Genomic DNA, 25,447 nt, shown 5'->3' with positions numbered 1-25,447 from the left:
TCTGACAACTAACTCTTCAAAAATTTGTTTCTAGCTACCACCACATTTTCCTCTACTGATCTTCTTTCATAGGCATTGCAAAGGTTCATACTTTTATATACAATGCAAGATTTCTTTTCCCCCCCAACACTTTCTGTTTTCAGTCTTGATTATTTTAGGAACTTTGGCAAAAGATTAATCTTCTGGATAAAATCAATACATGCATCTAACACTGAGGCTATCAGAACTTATTTTAATCAGTTATTTCAACTATTTAAACAGGACAAAACATGTAAGTATTGTACAGCAGCACAAGAGCAACACAATAAAAAAAAGTCAATATACTTTTCACTAGCCTTAATTTTAATTAAAAAAATAACAATAGTAATCACTTCATAGTTTGCTAACTATATGTTCATGAATTGGTTTTATTGGCTTACCCAGACGGAGACACTGCCGCAGAATTCCTCCAGATGACATATTTTTCTCAGACTCAATATCAGTGAAAACAAGGGAGCTTGCAAAAACTAACACATCCACAAGGTTGATTAGCCTCTGGAGAAACGCTAAAGACGCTTCTACTGAAAGTCCCTGAGTTGGCTCAATATGCTCCAATTCATGCTGCAAAGTGAAAAACATGAAGGCAACATTTACTTATTTATGAAAATAATTCCTCATACAGCCTAAAGAAGAAAAGTGTATGCTGGAAGTCCATTTCTAGTCAGATTCAAAAGTAGCAAAGGACTAATCAATTGTATTTTGGAGTGGGGGGGTAGGAAAACAGCATTAAGATTTAATCCTACTACAAACCATCTTGGGACAAAGATGCTCTCTTAAGTGACCTCTTTTTACATATTCAGGCAAGAAGTGCAGACAAATAATTTCTCAGAGGAATCAGAGGTAGCAAAGGGTGCAGAGGGAGGAAAAAGGATTTTCTGGAAACATATTTTCTTTCTCCCAAAACAACAAACAGAATGGGTTAATATACTATATAAAGAGAGGCATCTTCCCACAGGAGAGGTTTTTGCAAATAAAAATGCTATTTCTTACCGTAGCAGATGTAGCAGCAGAAAGCAAGGGCAATATGCCACCACAAGCCATAATCATGTTGTCCATTACTTGAGAGATGAGGTGAATTGTGTTGTGTACAAATATGCCATTGTCACTGCTATTCACAAAGTCCATCACAGTTTTTGTAGAATGGCTGTCCAAAACACAGGTTTTGCAAAAAAACATTCAGAGTAATACTTAGAGTACAGCTTTCTTTTTGTGATATTTTTCCATCTATGTATTCAAAAGACTCAAACCAGAGAGTAAGCAGTGGTGCAGCAAGTATCACATGACCACAAGGTTCAACTGGCATACCTTAATTTAACCCCCAAAACTATCCTTCCTTTTGTTCTTAATCCTCTCCAGATCAACGTCAAGATGTGTGTAAATGATTATTTGGATAAAGATACATTAAAGATTGCTCTATGATTACCTACTACAGCAAGAGTCACTTAATCAATACAATAATGYTTCCTAGGAGTATAAGCTAGATTTGGAAAGCAAAGTAATCACTAACCACTTCTCAAAGAAACTAAAGCTACACCCAAAACCTACAGGGTCAAGATTTCAGTCAAAACTACATGTGCAGGTCATTTACCATTCCCCACTTATATTTGTAAAAAGCAATTAAAAATACAAACCATAAATCTGAGAATATTTAGATATAGGGCACAAAATAATTAAAGCTACTTTATAGTGGCAGATGTGAAAACTCCAAAGTCAACAAGTGACTGTGATGCAATTTCAGCAATTTCAACAAGTTCTCAGGTGAATCATAACACCAACCTGTATTACTGTATGTAAAAAGCATATACATTTACCTTCTCCACATCTGTATATCTGTTTCTATGGAGAAGAGCAAGTCTGTGAGCAAGCGCTGATGCATCAGGGACCACTTAAACTCAGGAATACGGAACACAGTAGACCTGGAGTCTCTCTTTTGCCCATCCGATGTAGTTGCTAGTTCTTGACCTGAAGAATCTTGCTGCCTTGAAGTCTGAATACATAGTTTGCAGACAAAAAAACCCAAAATCCTTCAAATTAGTTTCTGCAGCACATACAGAAAAGCATTTTACAAACTTTAGAGCTCAGACAGTGCACAAGCTTAGCTAGTACACACAGTTACAAATAATACTAGAGCTATTACACAAACGCTATGCAGTGGATAAACCAAACCTACAAACTAGGCTACAGCTGCGCTACCATGCCTGCCATCCTAGGCATATACAAGCAGCAACTCAACCTTACCACAGGGGCAGTATCTGTTGCTGTAGATAATGTTTTTCCTCCTTTGAGGAAGAATGGTGTAGAATGAAGAGCATCCATTAGCAGGAATCTCTGCAGAAAGGAAGTACTCAGATAGGTGACTATTTAACCATGGGAAGTAGAGTTTGAAACTAAAGACTACAGGGGTGAAGAAATGCAGTAGACAATAGAAGTCTTGACATGGTAAAATGACAACCTTGTCAAATTGTGTAGTTTGAAAAAAATATGTACCTTCAGAGTAGCTAGTATAAAAAATATTCTTATGGGTTCCATCATGACACAGAAAAAGAAAATAATCAGCATATCTCTGCCCATATCTTTGCCTCTCAAAATCCAGAGGTCAATTATCAGAGGTCAGATTGAAAAAGAGTAAAACRGAGGCTGAGTAAAGAGACAGAAGAAATTCCAGATAAAATAATCTCAGATTATATAAAAAAGTTTCTTTCTGTTCTTAAAACAGAAGAATAGCAGTATCAATGCAGACTGAGGTATCATCTAGCCCAATACTCAGTATTCTAGAACGTCTATGAACAGAAGTACGAAGAATAACTTAGAGACTTCTCTAAAGACTAATTAATAAGAATTACAGTTATTTAATCAAGAGTTAGATGTGTTCTTCAGATAATTCACAAAATCCATTCATAACAAAATTCCCAAAATGTCGACAGGTACATTTTTTTCTTACTAAAAAAAAGAAACAATTAAGCACTCCCATTTGTTTGTAAGCTAGACACATGAAGGACAAGCAGAAGTTACCTCAGGTAGGGGTCTGGGGGGCAAAGGTGCTTCTAGACTTGTACTGGCTTTCAATTCCAGTTTTTCTGTATCTGATGCAACGCTAGAAACATCAAGCTTGGCAATTCTTTTCGCAGAGGCTCCAGCAAGCTCTGGTACATGTACACTGGCATCCACTTCAGCTGTTCTGGGTTCAGTGAAAAGAATCTTTTCTTCCTCCAGCTTCTTTTCCCCTTCTGAATGCATCTGAGTTGCTACTTCTTGAACTGCAGAACTTGCTGTTTCCGATAAGGAAGCAATTYGTTGCTTTTTCCTATCTATATCGTCAGCATCTTTGGATTTTAAAAGCACAGATTCAGCTTCTTTCTCAATGACTTCATCTTGCTTTGATCCTTGATTTTCATGACTAATACATTCTTCAGCTGTTTCTGCTACCTCTTCTAGTGGTAAAGGTAAGCTACTTTCCTCTTTCAAATCAACAAAGCCATCTTCCTCTTCCACATCTAGTGTTGATTTTCCCACTCCTTCTGGATTTTCAAGAGTTTCTCCTTCCAATTCAGTTTGCTCCCCTAAAGAAGCATCACCAACAGCTGTTTTTTCCTGCACAAGTTCCTGTGCTTGGCTTGGGGAATCTTCAATTGCTTCAGCTATTCCAGTACTAATTTCTGAAACAGTGGGCTTTATTGCTCCAGSCTCTGGAAACAATTCTGAGCATGACACTGCTTCCAAATTGGGGGCACTCTCTCCACCTTCCCCCTCCAATTCCTTCCTTTGATGAGAGACCGAATGAACGTGTTGGTCACCATCCGATGAAGGCTCRGATACATTTTTTTCAGTACTGCACTCCACATCATCTTCAAGAATACAGGATGGAGCAGCAGCAGCAGCTTCTTTTAACTCCAAACGAGGTAGTTTTCCTACAGTTTCAGCTTCCTTGCTAACTCCAGAGACCGTTCTAATGGGAGCTGAAGGGCTTATTGCACTCCCTTCACCTCCTTTCTCTTGATATTCTCTGTACATTTGAGAGAGATTCTCTTTGTGCATTTCAAAAGTTACCTGAAAGAACAGAATTGTTGGGAATATATTAAAATATGCTTTTTAATGTATTTGTTCCATAATGTTGATTCTGGAAAAAAAAAGGGGGGGGGGGGGCAACAAAATATTCTATCCAAGTTATAAGGTTATACCCTAAACTTATATTGCATGCTGTTCTCAAAATACCATAAAATGCAAGGTTAAAAAACATTTCATATTGCAGATCACTAACTTAAAGCAAGTAAATAAAGATTCCAAAAAGACCCCCAAACAGGAATTTGGGTATTAAAGTACTCTGAGTTTGCAAAAATATTCTCACTTAAGACTTCTTTTAAACAGGGTGCTATTTGCCCAGTCTGTCTAAATAGAAAGATGTAAACTACACAACCTGAACAAAATAAGATGACTTTCCAAAGGAAAAACCAGAAGCAGCATATTGTTTGAAGTGTACAATAAAATCAGAAAAGGAGTGATTACATACATAAAAGTTGAACGGGTTTGCATTTTATATGCTTCATGTATGTCAATTCATACTATGCTGAAGAACAAAATCCATTTGTTTCCTGATCCCTTCTCAACAATTTGATAACTTATTAATCATCAATTTCAGACACGGTCAAGTTTTCATTTATTTTTGATACATTTAAACTCCTACTACCTTTTCAGCAATGGGTCCACAGCAACTAGGCTGCATCCAAGCAACTTCCTACACATCATAACTTCTCATTTAAACTGGAAGGCACTTAAAACTTCAGTGCTAGAAGAAAAGCTCATCCAGACATAAAACTTCCTGCTTTGGAAAACTGAAAGGCACTATCTAAAAAATAGCCACTATCTCAACAAAGTTCTTTATGAGAAACAAATGCTTGCTACTAATCAATGCATCCCAATTGCCCCATATTACCTTCGCTCTTTTGTCTCTTAGAGAGTTTTCTGCTGCATGCTTTATAGTTCCTAACAATACCTATATTATCAACATGTGTGTATCTATGGTGCCTATCTGAGTTTATTTCAAATATTTAATTTATGAAGCATCCATCCACAAAAAGCTGGAGTAGTTGTTTTTTGGTTTGGGTTTTTTTTTTCCCCCTTCAGTTAAGGCTACCAAAAGATACAATTATGAGTTCTACTGGGTGTACAAGTCAGACAACATGCTCTTCTTTGAGCATATTGACAATATGCTCTTCTTTGCCAAGGTAGGGCTGATCAGTAAAATACACACACACATATTTGTGCTAAAAGGATGTGGTAGAATTCATCAGTCTGCTGCATCACTCTGGAAAGCAAACTGATGTGCATTTCAGAATTGTTACAAAAGAAAGGCCAAAACAGGGCAGTGTTAATCTTTACAGATTGGCAATATAAGCTTACAGGCAAATAAATTCAATCATAAATCCATGCAGCTTCTTAACAGATTAGGGGCAACAAGAAACACATCCTTTGAGACAATTAAAGTTCTGGCTTGCACCCAGAACTACAAGAGTACCTCACTTAAAACAAAACAAAAAATTAAAACAGAAAGCAATTTCTACTCCCACCATACATATCACAAATCAACATTTCATGTCATGTAACAATTAGTGATTTAAGTAGTGTGATTTAAATAATATGTAAATCAAATATCAACACCCCAAATTAGGTAGACTATCTACAACACAGGATTCTTCAAACTTGCATTTCAGGTTTGAGGTTTTCTTATCAAAAATGTAAACGATTTAAAGAAATACTGCTTTTCAAAAATCAACTTTTCAACAAAGCTGCCTAAAATTTTTTTGCTCACTATATTGATCTTCAAATTGGATGGATAAGAAAGCAAGAAACAGTGTTACTATCAAGGGGTTTGACAGTTCTTCCCTCCCACACTTGTCCCATGGCATGGCAATTATAAAGCATACATATTCACAAAGTCAAACAATATATCATACAAAGAACATATTTAAGATTAACACAATATCAAGAAAAATACAAAATGAAATAGAAATCACTCTGAATAAATACAGGTAGACAGAGATAACATGTAAGAGTACTTAGAATTAAATATTAGGAAGTACAAACTTGCAACAATTTAAAAGGCAGCTATCAGCTTGGAGAACCTCACATGCACTGAAGTCATTTTTTATTTCCCTTTACACATTTGCAACTGTAAAGCTGATAATACAAAATTAATTACTAGAAATTGTTCTAAATTAGTGAGCTAAAAGGCCAATCATTAATCTTCACCATCATTTGATAGTTAATCCATAGCTGCTGCAATGTTTGGAATGCATCTCTACGCACTACTAGTTAAGGACACTTGTGAGCTAATAACTACAACATTTGCCTCTGCCATTAATTTTAACTTGACATCCAACATTTACTAATTGCCAAGGAGAAAAAATAGCATACAGCAAGCAAAAAGGTTAAGATGATTGACATTTGCATTAAAGAACACAGTGAAAATATTTCAGTAATGTGTTAAGATTTTGTCTTTTCTTCTTTTCAGGTGGGCAATTTTGTGGAGAAGAGAGGCACGTTGGCCAAGCAGGTCAAACAATTACATGGTCCTCCTGTTTCCATACAGCTTCTGCTCCTGCAAACTAGTTCCCATGCAGCAGATTCCAACAAACCCTTCATAAATCCAGAAATATATTCCATTTTTATCCGTATCCACTTYCCCACCAATATTCTCAGTTCAACAGACAGACCTCACAGTTCAAGAGACAAACTCTCCATGAAATACTTCAAAAAACAGCCACGTCTTGTGCGCATTTGATACTTAATCCTCAAAAATATGCTGCAGTCAAATGCAGAGTTTGCCACACTGCACATCCCTATACCCAGCTGCCAGCTTTGTGCACTTGGCCATTTGACCCATCAGTCTCCATGTGTTGTGGGAAGCCCTGAAGCTGAGGTTCCACATCCATCCGTCCAACATCTGGCCCAGAAGTATTTTCCCATTTGGTTGCCAAATGTGGCAGAGCCACAATGAAGAGTTTGCAGTAAGAAAGAACTCTGCAGCAACACTAAAGATGACCACTAACAATTTTCCATTCTGCAGGTGCAGGTCCCATCCTCYAGTATTTTTACATATGCAGCTACAAGGATGAGGATCCACTCTATTTTCAGGTATTCTTTGCATAGTAAGAACTCCTTAAAGCTCTCTTCAACTGAAAAATTGTTTCTTCATTTCTTTATCAGACATCCTGGGTATTTTTAAACCACTAGTTCATCTCTATCACAAACTCTCTTCTTTTAGGCTTCTGTGCAGCTCAGTTCATTCAGCTGATGCTGTTCTTTCCTGCTGCACAAATTCTCAGTCTACGTTCCTCACTCCATTCCCACCTTGGCTTCACTCACTTCTGCCTGTTTGATTTACCCAAATTCCAGCATCCCACAGCTCCTCCCACATTTAACATTCCACTTACACAGAGTGGCTAAGGAGATGGAGGAGCTCTCCATTAAATCTATGTGCTGCACACATAAGTAATTCCACACTTTCTAGAAGGTACATAATTTCAAAGGAGTTGAACACTCCAGTTTGAGTTCCTTGAGCTCTCCACAAATTACGTGGCACTTATTCCCCATTGTTTTTCAAATCCCTGAGAATCTTTTCTATCTGGAACTAGTAATTCTTTTTATAAGCAGCTATTCTATGATAAAAAAAAACTTCTATTTAAGCATTTCAAGTGCACTGAATATAATTCATGTCTCCCTCAGGTTTGCTTCATAACACACAGGGTGTCATATCTAAMAGCCAAAACCCTACAATTATACCACGATGCTCTTGGCTAATTAACTCYGCTTCTCAGAAGAGAAACACAGGCACTCTGGAAGACTGAAGAAGCCTCTGAAATCTTCTCTACACCCCAGAGCTACCAATGCCTGCAAACCCCACARTGGGAGAGAGACCTTTTCTTCTGCAGAGATAGGGGCACAAAAGGAGACCCATCAGCCCTTGACAATTCATGAGTGCCAAGTGGATCTGAACTCCAGAGATCTGAATAGTCTGCTCCATTCTAAACCACAAAGCTATATTCCCTTCCCCATAAATAATGYCTGACCAGTGCTGCTTCTGCCCATTTGACCGCAACAGCAGCAGTGATGCAAGTCTGGCAAACATAATACACAGACTCCATACACATCGTGCCTTCTTCTGAATTAAATGAGGCATCTCCCTCACTGATCACTTTTCCATGCTTATTACAGTTGGACTTGCTGAAATTGAAAGACAGCAATTATTTAAAATACACTGTATGATAAAAACACAGTACRAAGGTTTTAGGATTATATTTCTTTCTATTTAGATCAGTGAACAAGGTTCCAAAATTCAGCCTCCATGTAGTATTAACATTCCTGACTTTTGCTTTGTGTTACTACAAAGTTCAGATTTTACCCAAGTGACTTCTATTTAACATAATGCAGAAACATGAAACATCTTTTTAAGGAATAAAATMTTTTAAGGGCCTGGAAAAAGTTTTTTTGTAGTAATAGTAGTTTAAAACACTGAAATTATTTATTAGAGTATGGTGCTGTATAAACATATATTGTTTTAGAATTCGGGGAATCTGGAAGGTCAAAAGGCAAGTTGTGTACCTCTCTTTATGTGTTTCCTATTATCAACCACCAAGCCATTGGTCCTTATTGCAAAGTAAGGCTCCTAGACAAAAGGCCTAGCTAGCGTGGTTGTAAGGTTTAGACATCAGAAGTTTTTAGTTGCTTTCACAAATTCAGTGCTCTCTGATTAGAACTAACCCAAGTTTGGTTTTATATTTTTCATTTTTTATTGAAGCAGCAGCTACAGATTAAACACATTTATATACAGTGTTGTATTTGCAAAAATATATATGATATGGAAATTAGGAAGTACATGAGCAATACTAAGAAATGTAGCTTTAAAAAGGTTACACACACCTTTTAAATTTTGACTGCAAGGAAACCAATGTAATGCAATTATGCTAGAAAAGCCATTGCTGCTTATAAAATGCTGTGCAGCTGTTGGTGGAGTGGGTTACAGTGACAAACAGCTTCCCTGCTACAAAGGTGGCAGGAAATCTATCAAACTGGACAATAAAATTGCAATTGAGTTTCTTTGGCTTTTTATAGCAGCTGCATGTATCTTGATGTGTAGCTCTGCAAAATCTATCCAATTCTGCAACACTAGTCCTTTATATACTAGTTCTTTATCATAGAATGGTGTTATAAATTAGTGGTATGAATGGAGCAAAGGGTTGTAAAAAGGAAAAATAAGCAGTAACCCAATACAATTAGAGATGAAATACTTAAAAAAAACAAATTGGTTACTCTTAGCAACATTAAGGAAATACTTTCGCTCCCATAATTCCCAGATTACTCTTAAAGCATACTAGAAATCAAAAACATCTGAGATGCACTTAGCATCTAAAAATCTGCCCACTGAATTATGTCCACAGCATGCTATCTCTCTCCTATATGAATTTCAAAATTGGTGTAAGAGAATGTTAATAAGAGGGAAGAATTAAAATTTGATTATCATTGGATATTAGGACCATCATATATGGTCATTTTCAAGTCATTAGTAAGTTTTGGTGACAAGGAGCTTTTTCTATGATTTACTCTAATTTATGTTTAAACAAAAATGGCTATGAAGCATCATCTAGCTTTACATGGCTACTTGTGTGAACTGCCAGTGTTACTTACCAAAAAAGTTCAAACTCCAAATGCACAAAAAAGGTGAAAAAATCATACCTAAGAATCTCCAAACATATTATTCACGTCATTATCACTAGGTTTATTTCAGAGTGCTTTTGTTGCTTAATTTTCATGCTCCTTTATGCTTCTGGAGCTGAATAATATTAGCATTAACATCCAAACATATCCACTTTAAACCCTTCAAAACTGCAGTACCACTACCTCTACTCACACACTTCTAAATCTTGCCAATATTCAACTTCTGAAATAGGCTAGAAGAACAAGCAGTCCTTATATATTGACCTGAAAGCCAACAAATCTGGGAAAACTGAAATAGGAAGCTTGTATTCTCACACTATGCCAGCATGCCAAGAACTGAAAATAAGAAACAGGAGGAGTCAAACACATCATATTTGGATCCACTATGGTACTGTGCTAAAATATATGCATTTAAAAACAAAAACAAAACAAAATGAAAAACCTAAAAGTAACATTATCTACAAATCCCCAGCTTTTTGGTGTTTTCTGAAAACAGATTCCTTCTCTCAATATTTTAGCCTACAGGATCACTAAAAATCTTTTTCTTTTCTCCTGTATAAACTCTAGTATAAATACATAAACACATTAAGTTACAGGATTAACGTGTAATATTAATGACCAGAAATACATGTTAGTTTCTTAACATAGATTTAATTAAGATTTCATCCATTAAACTAACTTAAACTCATGAAAAAGTCAAAGAATAGAACAACTTAAAAGCACAAAATCATTTTTAAATTCAAAACACCGAAGCTGTGTAAGACAGAGGGRAAAAAAAAAGGTGGCCTTCCTCCACCTCTCTTTCTTTCCCTAGGGACAGTTCCCTAGCAATTCCAAGCAAGCAGGGTTTTAAATTTTACATTGGCTATGGAGTAAAAGGTTGTTGACTTTGCTGTGCTACAGTCTATACTACCTACCCCCTCTCATATTGGGGCAAAGAGAAGAAATAGATTTCTGAGTTGGCACAAAAGATGATTAACGTATTTTTGTACAAACACAGCATGATCTCAGTATGGGTTAAAATTTGGCTGTGATTAACCTGTATAGCCAGGTTAATGTTGCTTTGTACACTTTTATTGCCTTCCCCTAGCCAAATAATCCAATTCTGAAGCTACAAAAGACATGAATAGAGGTCCAAAATAAAGGTATTCATGTTGTCTCCAGAAATTTCTTCAATTCATTCAAAATAAAGGACCCTCAGAAATACTAATCACTCCTCAGAGCTATAAAGTGATTATCAGGATTCAGATTTCTTACTTTACTTAGTTAATTTATACAAATTTAGAAATACCTACTTTACAACTTAATGCAAAAATAAAATCTTCCATTACTATTATATAGATCTTGTTTTTTTGTATTGGAAAGGAAGCAGGGGAGTTGTATTTTACACTGCAATACTAGACTGAGATTCACTAATGACTTTTATGACAAAATTTGGCACTTCCTCCTCCTGAAAAAATAGAGACAAAAAAAATTCTAACAGAAAAATCATGAAGGTTAATGGTCTTATTCATACTGCAAGGATTTGCTTTCTCATTACGCATCTCATGAAGGCTTAACTGAAATGTTTATCCTAACTTGATTTCTTTGCTTTTTCCTCATTTGTTTTAGAGCCTTTTGATGTTTCTAAATGAGATTTTTGTTTAAGAATAGACATGGTACGCCACCTTGTGTTCATGCCATTCTGAAAAGCCAAATCCAGTATCCACATCCATCAGAAATGTTCCTGAAGTGTAACTATCTAATTTTTGAAAATATTTACGAGCCAACATTAGCATCCAAACAGTATACTAGCACAATGTGAACAAGAATCATTCTTGCTTCAAGTGGTGTTCCCACAACAAAATTAACACTCATTTGTTAAATATTTGAAACAGTTATATCCAGTAACATAAATAAAATTCCAATTTTGATATATTTCAACCGTTGATCTTCATTCCAAAACTATCACATTGTATGATCCGCCACTTTACAGTTCCAAACTTCATGACACAGCAAACAAAATTTCCCAGGTAAATTAAACACTCACCTTTGAATGCGTTATTGACAGGGTATCCACCCAAACACGCCAGCCGCCCCATTCATATTTGATTGCATGGTAGAGCAAAATTCGAAATATGGCATAGACCATTTCAGTTATCTTCTGTTCCTCAGAAGTCTTAGGATTAAAGCAGCAAAGGGAAAGCATCCACTCCTGCCAGACAGAGCACTGCAACAAACTCCTGCAAAATKCACATGTGTTATACAAATGCTATACAAATTTGTTATGTAATACAAATGCTATATAATAYGATTTCAAAAATCAATCTTAATCTACATTAATTTACATTCACAGCCAAGTGAAGAACTTAACATGTGCAAAATTACTGCTGCATGCAAGCTTTTCTAATATTACATACTGAAGAGCAAGAATGCAGAATGTGCTAAACAAGTTTCTTCTAAACAGAAATGAAGCTACAACTGCTTAGAGAGGCTATTTTATTAAGAGATGATTATTTATGCACTGTTTGCTCACACATGCATATAAAAAGGTTATCTTACCTCCTATTTTCTCTGCTGTTATTAAAAAGTTTAATCATATCTGAGAGAAAGGCTCGTCGAACCTCCAGAGTTTCTGGACACTGGGGAGAGTTGCGTAGCAGGATTGCAATAACTTTTAATATCTCTGTAAAATAGGTCATGAGCAACAAAATATTAATACTAAAGCAAATCTTAAAATACAGGACTTTTTTTTTCCTATATTGTTTGTATATTAACCACACCAAGGAAAGTAAAGCCCACATAAGAAGTATTATACTGAAAAAAGACACATCTGTACTTGGATAGGTTTCATTAACACAAATCCTTTCTTTCAAGATCTGCTCACCTTGAGGGGGATTTGCAATCCCATATAGCAAAAGAAATAGAAGCAGAATTAAAATACTACAAAAATTTCTGAATTACCAGGTCTAACATGCTCAAAATCATTGCTGTATGCAAGCTTCTCTAAAATTACGTACTGAAGAAGATGCATACATAATTTGCTTTCCCTACTCTACCCTACTTTACACATGAAGTAACCCCACAATTATGCCCTCCACTTAATGACAGAGCAACTATGAAAGCAAAAATTGTATATTCCTCTACAAAAAAAAAAGAACTTCCAAAGCTATCATAATATCATTGTATTATATACAAAGTGCATATATGCATATAATTATGCATATAATTCATATAATGCATATAATTCAGGAAAAGAGATAAGCATTTCCTCCAAGTTCAAAACATCTTAAGTTTCATAGCAAGATATTTTACACAAAGTGATCCAAAACATAAACAGATAATTTCTCCTACTTTCAGTCTAGTCATGGATCTTTAATACTTCAGGTAACATAGTCTGAGAGCACTAAATAACATAATCAGAATTGTGCTGGAACCTTAAAATATACACTAAAACAATATATTCTGTGCATGTCTTGAAAACCATTTTATAACATATTGCAGTCATGAATTGCATGCATATTTGGACACATTACATGTCTTTCAAAAAGCGAAAGATAGATGCTTCCCACATAACTCCAACTAAAAATGCATTATCTTTCCTCTTATATGAAAAACTAGCAAATCTGAGGTCAGCTTTCATACTTGAAAATGTAATTAATAACTTAAAGAACAGTTATTTAATCTAAAGATGGTATCACTTAGAAATTTGTATCTTCCTTACGAGGATTYTGTATCTTCAGTGTTGAATCTGGGTCAGGATGTTGTTTATGTATCACTTGAGTGCAAATCTGCTCAGTCAGAATCTAGCAAGAAGGAAGAAGATATCATATCAACATTCATAAAGAGCTTACTGGAATATAGTTGGATACATTTTTCATTTTTTTTCTGCAGTGCCATCATTGTTTCACCAAACTTACAAAACTACATGAAAATCATTTGCCCTTTTTCTTCATAACAATTTTTCCTGTTTCTAGTATTTTACTCAATTATATTTTTTGTGCTCTTAAATGTACAACTGCTATTTTCAGTGTACTGCACAAGAAAACTGAATCTAGCCACAACAGCCCCTGAAAGGTAAGATCACTGCTGGAATAAAATTCCACACACACAAGAACCTCTGCTTCTGACATTCAGCTCACACATTATCTGGAATTGTTCATAATAAGCATATCCATGTTAAGACGAAAAAAAAACTCAAGTAGCGAGCCTTGGAGAAAGAAGGGGAAAAAAAAGAGCTCTAAGCTGCATCACACTAAGGTTTTAATGTCATCTGGAACATATCAACTCAAACATGCAAGCAATTTTCTAACAATGTCTTACAAGTAATTAGGAAAATTGGATCCTAACTATGGTATATTACTACCTCAAATAGGACATTGTATGTGGTCATTGTGATTAAGCTTGTCTGAAGCATCAGCCTTTCAGCCAACAAAGAGAACAATCCATGTCCAAGCATGACTTCAGCTTTTCTCCTAAAATAGCACAGAAAGATAAAGAAAATTAACTTGCAAATTCAACTTGCTTTAAAAAAAAAAATCAAGAAAATGAAGTTAAAACATTAGCTTTTTTTTCCCCTTAACTCTTCATTTGCAACTAAGGCAAAGGTCTAGTAGTCTGAAGGTCTGAAAAGAGACAGGCTTTTGGACAACAGCCATCTTACTTCCACTGACACAGTCCACTCACCGATAGGCTAGAACAGACCCTTCAAGATTTTTTGATAAACATTGAGGAAAGAACATCTTTGTCCCTATTTAAGTCAAATACATTTTCACCATGGACAGCGATCTCACTATTTATCTTGTACTGTGGCCAGCTTCCCATCTAACTGAGTAGATGGGATATCAATGTTATCTTTTCTTCTGCAGGTTGCTGACTCCCAGGATCAAAAAAACATGCTAAAGTAAGACATATCAAGAAAAAATAGAAGAGAAATCTATGTGCTATTCAGAGCTAGGATAACTAGCAGATATTTATCCATGACTACCCACGGCTACACAGTAAGTACTCTTATATGTGCACACATCACAGATAAAGCATGAAAGAACTAATAAAATCAAAATTTAGAACTTCTAGATCTCAAAACTGGTTAGGAATATAGGCATATAAAAACAGGCATATAAAAAAGCAATTGATTGTTAACATTAATATAGTTCTAACCATTTTATTAAGAACATTAAAAAGAAGCTTGAGATATTCAACCTCAGTAGTGAGAGGTTCCATCTCACCATTCTAATTCTTACCAATGATTTCACTGGAATTATGCAAAAAGACTACTTTAGAAAACAAGAAGCTGTAGGTAAGCAGTAGGAAATGAATGTAAGTAAGTGATAATGCCTGGACTGYAGTTACTAGTAACAAGTAATTCTACCACATTAAAAACTAATAGAAAACAAACTGAAAGGTACCAATTTGGTACCTTCGCCATGTGGTGAAGCATATTTGCTAACTCACTTGCAACAGAGCCTCTCTTATTTTGTTCTATTTTACATGTACACATTTCTATAAACATTTTTTAAATATGTATACACACACACACACACAGTGGTATATAGCACATGTCACAACATATGCTTTCTCAAGACCAAAATCAATACTTACTTTGGAGGAAGATGTTTTAAGAAATATCCCATCACTTTTAGAGCTTGCACCCTGATGCCTTCACTTTTTGATGCTAAAAGCTTGTAGACAACCCTAGGTGGAGAAAACACAAGGCTTCTTAAAATATTGAAATAATTTGTCATGTCAAAAAACGTACTAACTGCAGCAGACTGCAAATAAATTCGTGTCTGGTCCTAGGACCCAAGTTAAGAAGATGGCTATTAATATAAACTAGAAAAAAACAGTATGTTATTTTAGTTAATCATACAGCAATTTGTGTTTTCACATTTATTACTAGCCCTAATATTTAACACTTGTACCCTTTGCTGGTCCCCTCCAGAAGTAAAGYACCAGCAAGCCAGGAAGCAATCTTGCCATTTCACCCTTAATATTCTGAAAGGCAGAAGCAAATAAGTACAAAGTATTTAATGCAAAAATGCATTGTCCTTCAACAACGTCCTCCAAAAGGAGGCTGCATAGTACATTTCAGAAGAACTACAGACCAATTCCTGAGCACTTTTGCTTATTCCAATTCTATTTGCTTGTTACACCAAGTTACAAATATTAGGGACATTCATCATGCTAATTAGAAAATACCTGCTACAAAGAGGATTCAGCCCTATCAGATCTCTTAAATAATCTTCATAGGATCACCTATAGTTAGGGCAGCACCTCTGCCCTAACTTGTATCTTTATAACAAAAGGGAGATCTCAGTGAATTATTTCTTTCAACATATTTTAAGCAGCACTCAGTTTTTTAAACACTAGTGACGTCAGTGTGATCATCTCATGCCGGTTGTGTGTGTGGAATAGACATCACTGAGCTCTTTTTCATAACCTCCATAGGTAACAAGATGATATTTCCTTATTTTTAAGATAGGACATGAAGGAAAAAAAACAAGAGAAACAGCATTCTTTACACAAGGATCTTGTAAAACCATTTATACACTGAAGTTTGAACAAACTCTCACTGAATGCAGTTGTACTAGCAAATCCTCACCTCCTCTAGAAATCAGACTGTAGGTATCTCAATTTGCGGTCACAAAAAGGCAGGAAACCACAGTTAGTGGCACATGAGAGATGGGTGACATAAACAGCCTGATGGGCAGCCCAGGCAAAAAGACCTTTCGTCAAAGCATCATTCAATGATCTCAAGCATTTGAAAACTGTTCTCCCTTCAACTTCTTCCTCGATTTCCAGAAAGCGTCTCTGGAAAAAGTCTCCACAGTATTTTTAAGCAGTAGTCCTCCCAACAACTTTTAACTGTATCCTCAAAATGTGTCTGAAGGAATATAAAAAATTCTCCAAATGTATAAGAGCAAAGCAGAGTAGACAAAAATCCCGAACAACCTTTATTTTAGAGGTCCCCAACTTTAGTGTTCTTAATTTATCTATCTTAGCAATAAGGTCTCTAAAGTAAAGTATTCTTTGATGTTGTTTCTTGGAATTTCAAAGAAAATACACATTTCCTTTGCTCAGTATCTTTGCATTTGAATCTGCTTTCATTTCTCATGTTCAGCAGCATGGGGTATGCCAACAGCAACTCAGATAAAGGCTTCCTCACTTCCTGCCAGACATGGACTCCTGGGAAGCGGCTGCCAGAGAACTGTCTCTCCACCTCGTACTGCAAATGCACCAACAACAAAGGTCAGAACCTTAAAAGTCTGGCAAGTGAGAGGCTCCAGAAAAACATGTTCTGGATACTAGCACAACTCTCACCAGCTTTATGGTGCCAAATTTCCAATTCCTGCTCTACACCTATGTGACAACAGCCTATCTCCACTACTTAGTTCTAAGAAAAGAGACATTTGTGAGGAAATTTGTAAAGCTTTTTTTTATTATTATTATTTTTAAAGGAATGCCTGAAGAAGCCTTCCAAAAGTATTCAAATGTTAGGATATCCGCAGGATATCTAAACTGCAATAAAATCCAAATTTACACTGGAATGTAAATGAAAACCCTGGGCATGTTCTATATCTCAAGTTCTATAGTAAATAATCTATCGTAGGACAGCTGAAGCAACAGCAGCTATGGAATAAAACTAATGGCTAAGGCCACCATACAATGTCACATTAACAATATAATCCACTTCTGCACCCTACCTGTTCTAACAGAGCATCATGAGTGATACCTCGTCTCAAAGGAAAGTAAATATTTTCAATTMTTGTTATTTCTTCACAAGACTGCTAACTTTAAAAATCTTAATTCTAAAAATTATTTATGAAGCTTTGTAGAATTGCTTTTATATTTCAATACCAAGGGTTTTTTTTTAATTAGAAAAAGTCTATAAATATAAAAGAAACCCGTTAAGTGACTGGAGACAGTACAGGAGCAAAGAATGTAATAAATGAGCCAAGAAAATAAAATGATTTCTCACTGTGGACTCACTATTCATATTGAGTTGCTTATACACTAGTTAATAAAAAGGAAAATGTCTACTACCAGTTGTTAAGAAAAAACAAATGTATTACATTAGAGACCCAACATGACATTCATATACTTTATTATTTAGAGTTTGTATTAGTTTCCCATAACATAATACATTACCATATAAATGAAGATAAAGCTGAAAAAAATGGGTTAAAAAGAAAAAAGGAATCAGCACAGCACTACAAAGGGCAGAAACAATTATGAACATGCCTCAATGTAGTCTCTTGAGAAAGAGTAACTGAAAAAAATATATATATAAATGAGGGTTAACCAATAGGTGCAAAAAAAAGTATGAATTGAGACTCTGCCTTTATAACAGCAGAGAATTACTACTCCACATACATTTCTAGGAATGAGTTTTACCGTTTTTTGCCTTATGCTATTTTCTCCCCACAAGGTCCGTGCAGATTGATTTTAAATTGGCAAAGTTCAATAATGCAAACACCCTCTGAGAGCCACAACACAAAATCAAAGCCATAACTTAAGCCTTTTCCTAGTACATGTTCTCCTGGTGCTCTTAGTGTCAGCAGAACCAGCTTCCCAACTACTTTACTCTCAAAATAGTGAAGCAATATTTTGCTTTTTAGGGAGGAAACAGTTGTTATGAACAAAGTGAAAAAAATTAATCAAAAGCTTTGTTCTGCAATATCCTATAATACTTTGCACATTAAAAAAAAAGCTAATAGATCATAATAGGTCAGAAAAAATCTGATCTTTTTTTGCTGATCTTGTTGGTTTACCATGAGCTCAAAAATATATGCAAGAATGGGATACTAAAAACCTAGTAGATAAAATACTACATATACACACACACACAGACACACACACACACTCCATATATATATATATATATATATATATACACACACACATATAAAAACTCAAATTGACTAATATTTGTTTCAGCATGACTGACAGTTTGGATATATATTAAAAAAAAAAATCATTGATAACATATCCATTATTTCCTCTAGTCAAAAGTAGCCTGAGGTTGCTACACACACTGACAAGGATGTTCCAGAATGCACGCAAACTTTAACAAATAAATAAGGTCAAAATATTATTCTCTTCTACCTATTTAGAAAACTTAACTTACCGTAATCCATTCCTCTTGTCGAAAGCAGGGATCAAAGAACTGGGATGCTCTGACATTAGAGCAACAAGCAATTGCAAGACATCCATTAGATTGTCATCCTGTTGAACAAAAATTAAAAATTGGAAATAAGAACACATCTATGCTAGAGCATTATTTAGCAGAGCATTGTTAGCAGTATTGGTAGACCAATGGCCAAATGTAAAAGACCAGGATGAAAGAGCTGAAGATCTAGAAGGCACTTTTATGGAGCCAGGAGAAAATATTATGAAGATTTTTTTTTTTTTTTCAATAGAGGCAAAAGTGACAGAAATATGATGAGTAAGCTCCTAACAGGGAATGGACTCTATAGCTATTTCATCCCGTTGCACATGGTCATCATTTCCCTTTCTTCAAGCACTGGGCCTACTGTGCCCTACACTGGGCAATGTTCAGTAAGGAATCTCCACTAACAAATGGCACCTCCAGAAAAAAAACAAATTAATACCATCCGCATTGACAACATTAAAAATAGGTAACTCAAGTCACACATTTAGGTGGCTGTCAGTCAAAAACTTTAGTTAAAAACTTCAGTAACCAGCACAGAGAGTAAAAGGAAGATACAGGTGTAAACAGAGAAGAAAAAAACTTTAGTTTTTAACTAAATCACTCAAAACCACAGTTTAGGAATTCATTCAAAGTTAAATTACAACTACAAAAAAAACCCTTTAAAGTAAGTAAAATGCAACTGTGTATTTTTTTCACATTCTCTCTATTAAATGGAAAGCTAAAAAACAAAACAAAAAAACCCACATGCACATCAAAACACCCTTTTCCTCATTTCTGAGCAAATATTCTGATTCTGTCCCTATGAGTAAACTATTTTTACACCTCCTGAACAATTCTGCTCCTCTGAAAATACCATTAACTTGCATCACAGACATTATCATTGACAAATGAGCCTCATAAAGCAACTGAATTTTATCACTGCTATTATTAATTTACATCTACATAACTAATTCAGTAAGATTCAGTATCCATCTTTTAGACTAGGCCATATATAGTTCATTATACAGTTAAAAATACTACCACCTTCTCATGTGAAGGCTATATATAGCTTCTGCTGTTTTGGATCACTCASTTGTTACCAAGGTCTTACTTTTAGATATCGATGTATAGGAGAATGACATAAGTTATTTGACCATGATGCAGCAAAGTACATGGTTCAGTAACCAGCAGAGAGAATAAAAGGAAGATATAGGTGTAAATAGAAAAAAAATATCTGTACTACTTGAAGGGAAGCTCAATTAATTCCTTATTTTACACATTTCAAGCATTTCAAGCACCCTCACACAGATTAGATCAGTTAGATTTATGTTCCCATTTCCCTTGTCTTTGATGTTGCATCTGGTATAAAGTGCCTTTTCCTGGTGCTAAAATACGAAGATGCAGATGTATCAGTGGTAACCAACATTTTCTCCCAATTAAGATTATATGCTTCTTTTAGATGTCATTAACATGCATGTTTATTTTTAATGCATTGTTTTCAATTTTATTGCTTTATTTAAGAAGCAAAATAAAAAGGAATAAAAAACAAAATTAAAAAATATTACTTAGGCAGCACAAAACAAGTTTGTTTCATTTTTAAGCACCATCTGCTTCCCTGCTCGTTAAATCAGTTTGCAGATCAACACAGGAAAGTATTTTGACTTACTGGCTTCCTGAATTTCAATCTACTATTTTACATAGTGCATTACACGACAAGATACTGATAATTCAACCTACTACACTTCAGAACCGGTTAACATTTGCTACTTCTTCTACAGAGCCATCTTGTGGTACAAAGAGGGTATTGTATTTTCTTTTAAAAGATTATTTATTTAGTAGTCACAAACAGCAGAAGCAATGTTAAAAAAAAGTTTAAAATTACCTCATGGATAGTGAGCAAATAATTCAGAATAGCCTGCAATTCATCCTCTTTTATTCCATAGTCCTTTTAAAAAAAAAGAAGTATTATCTGTCAATGCACAAAAAAGCAGTTCCCATAAGAACATTACTACATACCATGGGTACATACAGTGCAAGAGTCTCACAAGACATTTGTTTTCACAAATAATACTGTAATTCTGTATAGCTGCATAGATAGAAGGTAGCTGTTTCTCTGCCCCAAAAGAACCCAACTGAAGATTAGCCAACTGAAGTGCATTAAGATGACTCCAAGCTAGGCATAAAGGTAAACTGGAGAGAAATAAAGTACATGAAATAATAGATAAAGAAAATGTGAACTCAGATTTTTACAAATAAGCTGTTTAAGTTATGGTAGCAAAGAGCATGCAAAACATTCTAAATTTATGAGAGAGGAGGAAAAAAAAGAAAAAAAAAAAAAAAGACTAACACAGAAGACATCGCCCAAAGAACATAACAAAGGACAAACAAGACGAGATCTGAAGTTGCAGTAAGAAAGTGTCTATGAAAGAATACATAATATATAACATAACATGAGTTTTAATATCTAACTTGCACCAAATATACAAAACTCCCCTGTAGTAGATGTTGCTATATCAGATGACTTAAGTATTCTATTTTTGATAGAAATGAGCTTATAAGAGAAAAAATACATCTTTAGCACTACTGTCTATGACACTAGCCATAATAACATAATCCAACCTAAATGCTATTTTCATTTACTTAATTGCTTTCAAGACTCAATCTGCTTAGGGAATAAAAATGAAGTTATAGTGAAGTTGCTTTCCTTCTGAAAGGAAACTTGGATACCTTACCATAATTTAAAATTAGCCTACCTTCATCACTAGCTGTTTAATGAACATCAATAAAAATGCCCTCAGAGATAAAATCTCCTTTTGATTAGGTCGTGGCCCATCTACAAAATAAAAAAGCAGACACATAAAATACAACTTAATGGTGGTTATTGGTGTAAAGAGCGTTTGCATGCACAGAAAAAATAAAAAGCATTTGCTAAGGAAAGCAAGCACAATTTTAATTGCAGTTATTTTCCCTCCACTGTGCAGTGTGAAATAATAATATATTTAGGGCTGTTTATTAGCAAAACACTCTGACAGGTGAGGTTCTAAAAAAGTTTCTATTAAACAGTATTCTAAAAGCCTCTAAACTTTTACCAACTTCATGCAAGAAATGAATCCTACAGGAGAATTTTACACTAGARTTTATAAATCAGAAGTTTTTGCAGTTTTCAATCTTTTTAGCCCTGTGTGCTGTTTACTAAAGCTCCAAAAGCAGCACTATGCCCCATGATTACACATAGGGTACATACACAATTGAAGCCTGCAATACTAGAACTCAAAGTCAAGGACTTGCTTCTGCCACTTCTTTGTAAAGCAGATTACTACTAAAATGTTTTAAATACTGAACAGCTCCCAAGAGAGAAAAGGTTAAAATAGCAGGTGAAACCACATGCCAAAGCCAAAGGAAAAATCTTTATATGGAAAGAAAATGGCTGCTGCACACATCTTAGGGGCAGATTTTACATTTGCTCATAGATTCACAGTTTCTATGATCATAATCACTAGGGAAAAGTAAATCAATTAGCTAATGCAAATAATCATAGAAGGCTATGTTTTTGTACAGGATATATCCAGTTGCATATTCAGTCTAAGAACAAGTATTTCAGTATAGACCAGTCTAGTCAAAATAAGCCATTCAAACTAAGATAGTAAGATTATCCTATAAGTACACTTGCCCCATGTTCAATAAACCAGTTCAGAAGCTGATTAAGTAAATCCATGTCTTCACTGAGAAGAAACAATTTGGTACCTTACAAGACACAAACCATTACAAAGCAATCTTTGTAGTGCTACGATAGGGTTGGCCATTCTGTCAAGTGGACCCCTCGCTTTTCATCACCAAAAAAAGGAAAGAAGATTGAGAGGTGTTGTGTGCATCATCCCCATAAAACTCAAAGCAATCACTGGAAAGTGATTTTCAAGAAGCATTAACCTCTTAATCTGCTCCAGACCCGCCTGTACATACATGTTTACGCTAGGTATGAAGTTGCTGCACATGTTAGCCAGCTACTCCCTTGGCTTTTTTCTTACAACACATTTCCTTGTTCCTTGTCAATGACAAGTGCTAAACACCTGTTCTAAATTTCTTACTACTCCTTTCACCGCGAGCTCACTGTAGTGATTAAGCATGCTTATTAAGCATGTTTCCAGCAACTTCAGACCTCTGTGCTTGGCAAATAGACTCAATATGCCTGCTTTCCGCTACCCTAGTTCTATCAGCAGATCTAACAAGCACTTAATGGTGTCCAGAAATAAGTACCATAAAGAGACCCAACACATTTCTAAGTATAGATCCACAGTTACAAAATCCTATTGACTCTCACAGTTCTAGTATCTGTCTAAGGTAGGATATCATTTTATTAAAATAAAATATAGTGAGAGAATAGAGTTCAATGTTGGCTTGCAAGAGTAGAAACATACACCTACCTAAACCTTTAGGAGTAATACCGCTGCGATCCTGAGGATTCACTACCCAGTAGTAATACTTTAGGGTATGCATGACCAGAAGAACAGTCCCAACTCGCCGGATTGCATTGTATATGTTAACAGTGCCAATGAATTCAGTAGACAGGTAGGTATACAGGATCAGCTGAACCTATAAGACCCAATAAAAAGCTTAAATATCATTACATCAAAATTGTGGTATATCAGGCAATTGTATTAATAAATGTCATCCATTAAAATTTCTTAAAGMAGCAGAATACTTTCTCTGCAGCATCCATGAAGCTTCTAAAACTCTAGGAAACTGAAAAAATAAGTCATTTTATTTCTAACATTAGAGATTTTCTTTTTTAAAGAGTGGACCATTATTTACAAGAGAATCTAAGCATGAAATTCACAGAATCTCAAAACTGCTGAGGTTGGAAGGGACCTCTGAGAATCATTTAAGTCTAACTCCTTGCTCAGATACGGGCACCTAGAACAGGCTGCCCAAGATCACATCCAGGCAGATTCTGAATGTCTCAAGACAGGGACTCCACAACCTGTCTGGGCAACCAGTTCCCACGTTCACAGTGAAGAAGCATTTTCTGATTCAAGAATTTCTGGTGTTTTAACTTGTGCCCGCTGCTTGTTGTTCTGGTCACTGTGAAGAACCAGGCTCTATCTTGTTCACATTCTCCCCTCAGGTATTTTTTACATATTGGTAAGAACCTCAAGCCTCCTCTTGCCCAGGCCAAGATGTCTCTACTCTCTCAGCCTCTCCTCACGTAAAAGGAGCTCCAATCCCTTTGTTATTGTAGGGGCCCTTGCCTGGGCTTGTTCCAGGAGGTCCAGATGAGCCAGTGCCCCAGCTGTGGCCTCCCCTGCACTGAGATGAGGGGAAGAATCAGCTCCCTCAACCCGCTGGCAGCTCTGCCCAGTGCAGCCCAGGAGGCTGCTGGCTGCCTTTGCTACAAGGGCACGGCGCTCGCTCACGTATTAAGAGTAAATATATAGGGTTTCTACTCTCCTTCACACAACTTTGGCAGACGAAGTGAAAAACTATTTCAAATGCTTGAGGTTAAGAAAGCAGTAGTTAAACTTAGCTGGCAGAGTTTTAAAGATATTAACAAAACACAAAATGAAAAAAAGACAAAAGAAATGCCTTGTACAATTATTTATGACCTCGTTTTGTAAACTATCTATATTATTTATATCATGCTGTTGGTTCTTGGTTTTACTTCATAACCTGAAAGGAATTACGACAATTTTAAGAAATGATTCATTTTGTGCCTTTTTTTTTTTGAAATTTAACAAAAGGCTCATGTAAAACATTAAAATGATCTAATTAAATCCACCTATCCCTCTGCTCAAGCCTTCCCCAAAACACATCATTGCAAATGCTGCATTATATCAAAATATATCCTTCAAAAAATTGTCTTAAGAGAAAAAGACCAAATACAGTAACAMACTCCAAGCCATGACTGCTCCTAGAATTTCTTCCTTGAGAAGGAACAGCCCACAGGCATTTTCSTTAGTCATTCCCATGCAGAATGTGTTGAAAGAACCACAAACGTTCTAACAGCAAAAAGAAAGATCAGAAATCAAAAAGAAAAAGTTTAACATGACCTTAAAAGGGTGAGGCAATAACAGACTGATATCCTGTGGGAAACCATTTTCTTCTTGCCCTATGTTACACAGAAGCAGCTGATACACTAAATATCTTTGATAATCACAAAGTTAAATAAAAAAGGTCAAAGGTATTTGTCKGTTAGTTTTTATTTCCTTCTTTCCTACATGTGCTACTTGTAACAAGAAAGATAACATTTCTGCCGCAAATACAGACTTCAAAAGGGATACTTCAGGAAGTACTCCATTATTATGCAAAGCTGCATATTTATTACACGCCTTGCTACTCATTATGGACTTAAGTATTTATGCACTTCCCTTTTCTGCTGAGAAGTAGAGAAATAATCATTTAAATAATTATTTAATTTAGCTCTAGAACCTTTTTTCAGGGGGCACAGGAGAAGGCAGGATGGAGGGGGTGAGAGGAGGAGCAGAGAGGTTGGTCAACAAGGCCCTCACAGATTCCTTCCCAGTCTGCAAGACTKCCAAGATTAGGGACTCCAAAAGCCATCCTCATACTGCT

At 35.6% G+C, this 25,447-nt stretch overlaps 1 protein-coding gene across 1 annotated transcript in view; it reads right to left on the bottom strand.

Annotated features, from left to right (window-relative positions):
• Positions 1 to 25,447, bottom strand: part of LRBA (LPS responsive beige-like anchor protein) — a 342,587-nt gene that overhangs the window by 278,291 nt on the left and 38,849 nt on the right. The window contains exons 13-25 of the mRNA XM_026041635.1: positions 23,302 to 23,470; positions 21,634 to 21,713; positions 20,763 to 20,825; positions 18,857 to 18,954; positions 15,331 to 15,423; positions 14,096 to 14,204; positions 13,454 to 13,535; positions 12,292 to 12,415; positions 11,780 to 11,972; positions 3,052 to 4,086; positions 1,851 to 2,026; positions 1,030 to 1,183; positions 420 to 600 (exon numbers count right to left, since the gene is read on the bottom strand). Coding sequence (XP_025897420.1) covers positions 420 to 600; positions 1,030 to 1,183; positions 1,851 to 2,026; positions 3,052 to 4,086; positions 11,780 to 11,972; positions 12,292 to 12,415; positions 13,454 to 13,535; positions 14,096 to 14,204; positions 15,331 to 15,423; positions 18,857 to 18,954; positions 20,763 to 20,825; positions 21,634 to 21,713; positions 23,302 to 23,470 — 2,557 coding nt within the window. The remainder of the gene's footprint in view (positions 1 to 419; positions 601 to 1,029; positions 1,184 to 1,850; positions 2,027 to 3,051; positions 4,087 to 11,779; positions 11,973 to 12,291; positions 12,416 to 13,453; positions 13,536 to 14,095; positions 14,205 to 15,330; positions 15,424 to 18,856; positions 18,955 to 20,762; positions 20,826 to 21,633; positions 21,714 to 23,301; positions 23,471 to 25,447) is intronic.

This window comes from Nothoprocta perdicaria, unplaced genomic scaffold (assembly GCF_003342845.1).
Source record: "Nothoprocta perdicaria isolate Ctin4 unplaced genomic scaffold, notPer1 scaffold_29, whole genome shotgun sequence".
Classification (NCBI taxonomy): domain Eukaryota; kingdom Metazoa; phylum Chordata; class Aves; order Tinamiformes; family Tinamidae; genus Nothoprocta; species Nothoprocta perdicaria.
Note: the sequence above shows the minus strand (reverse complement) of the source record. Positions and strands in the feature narration are given on the sequence as shown.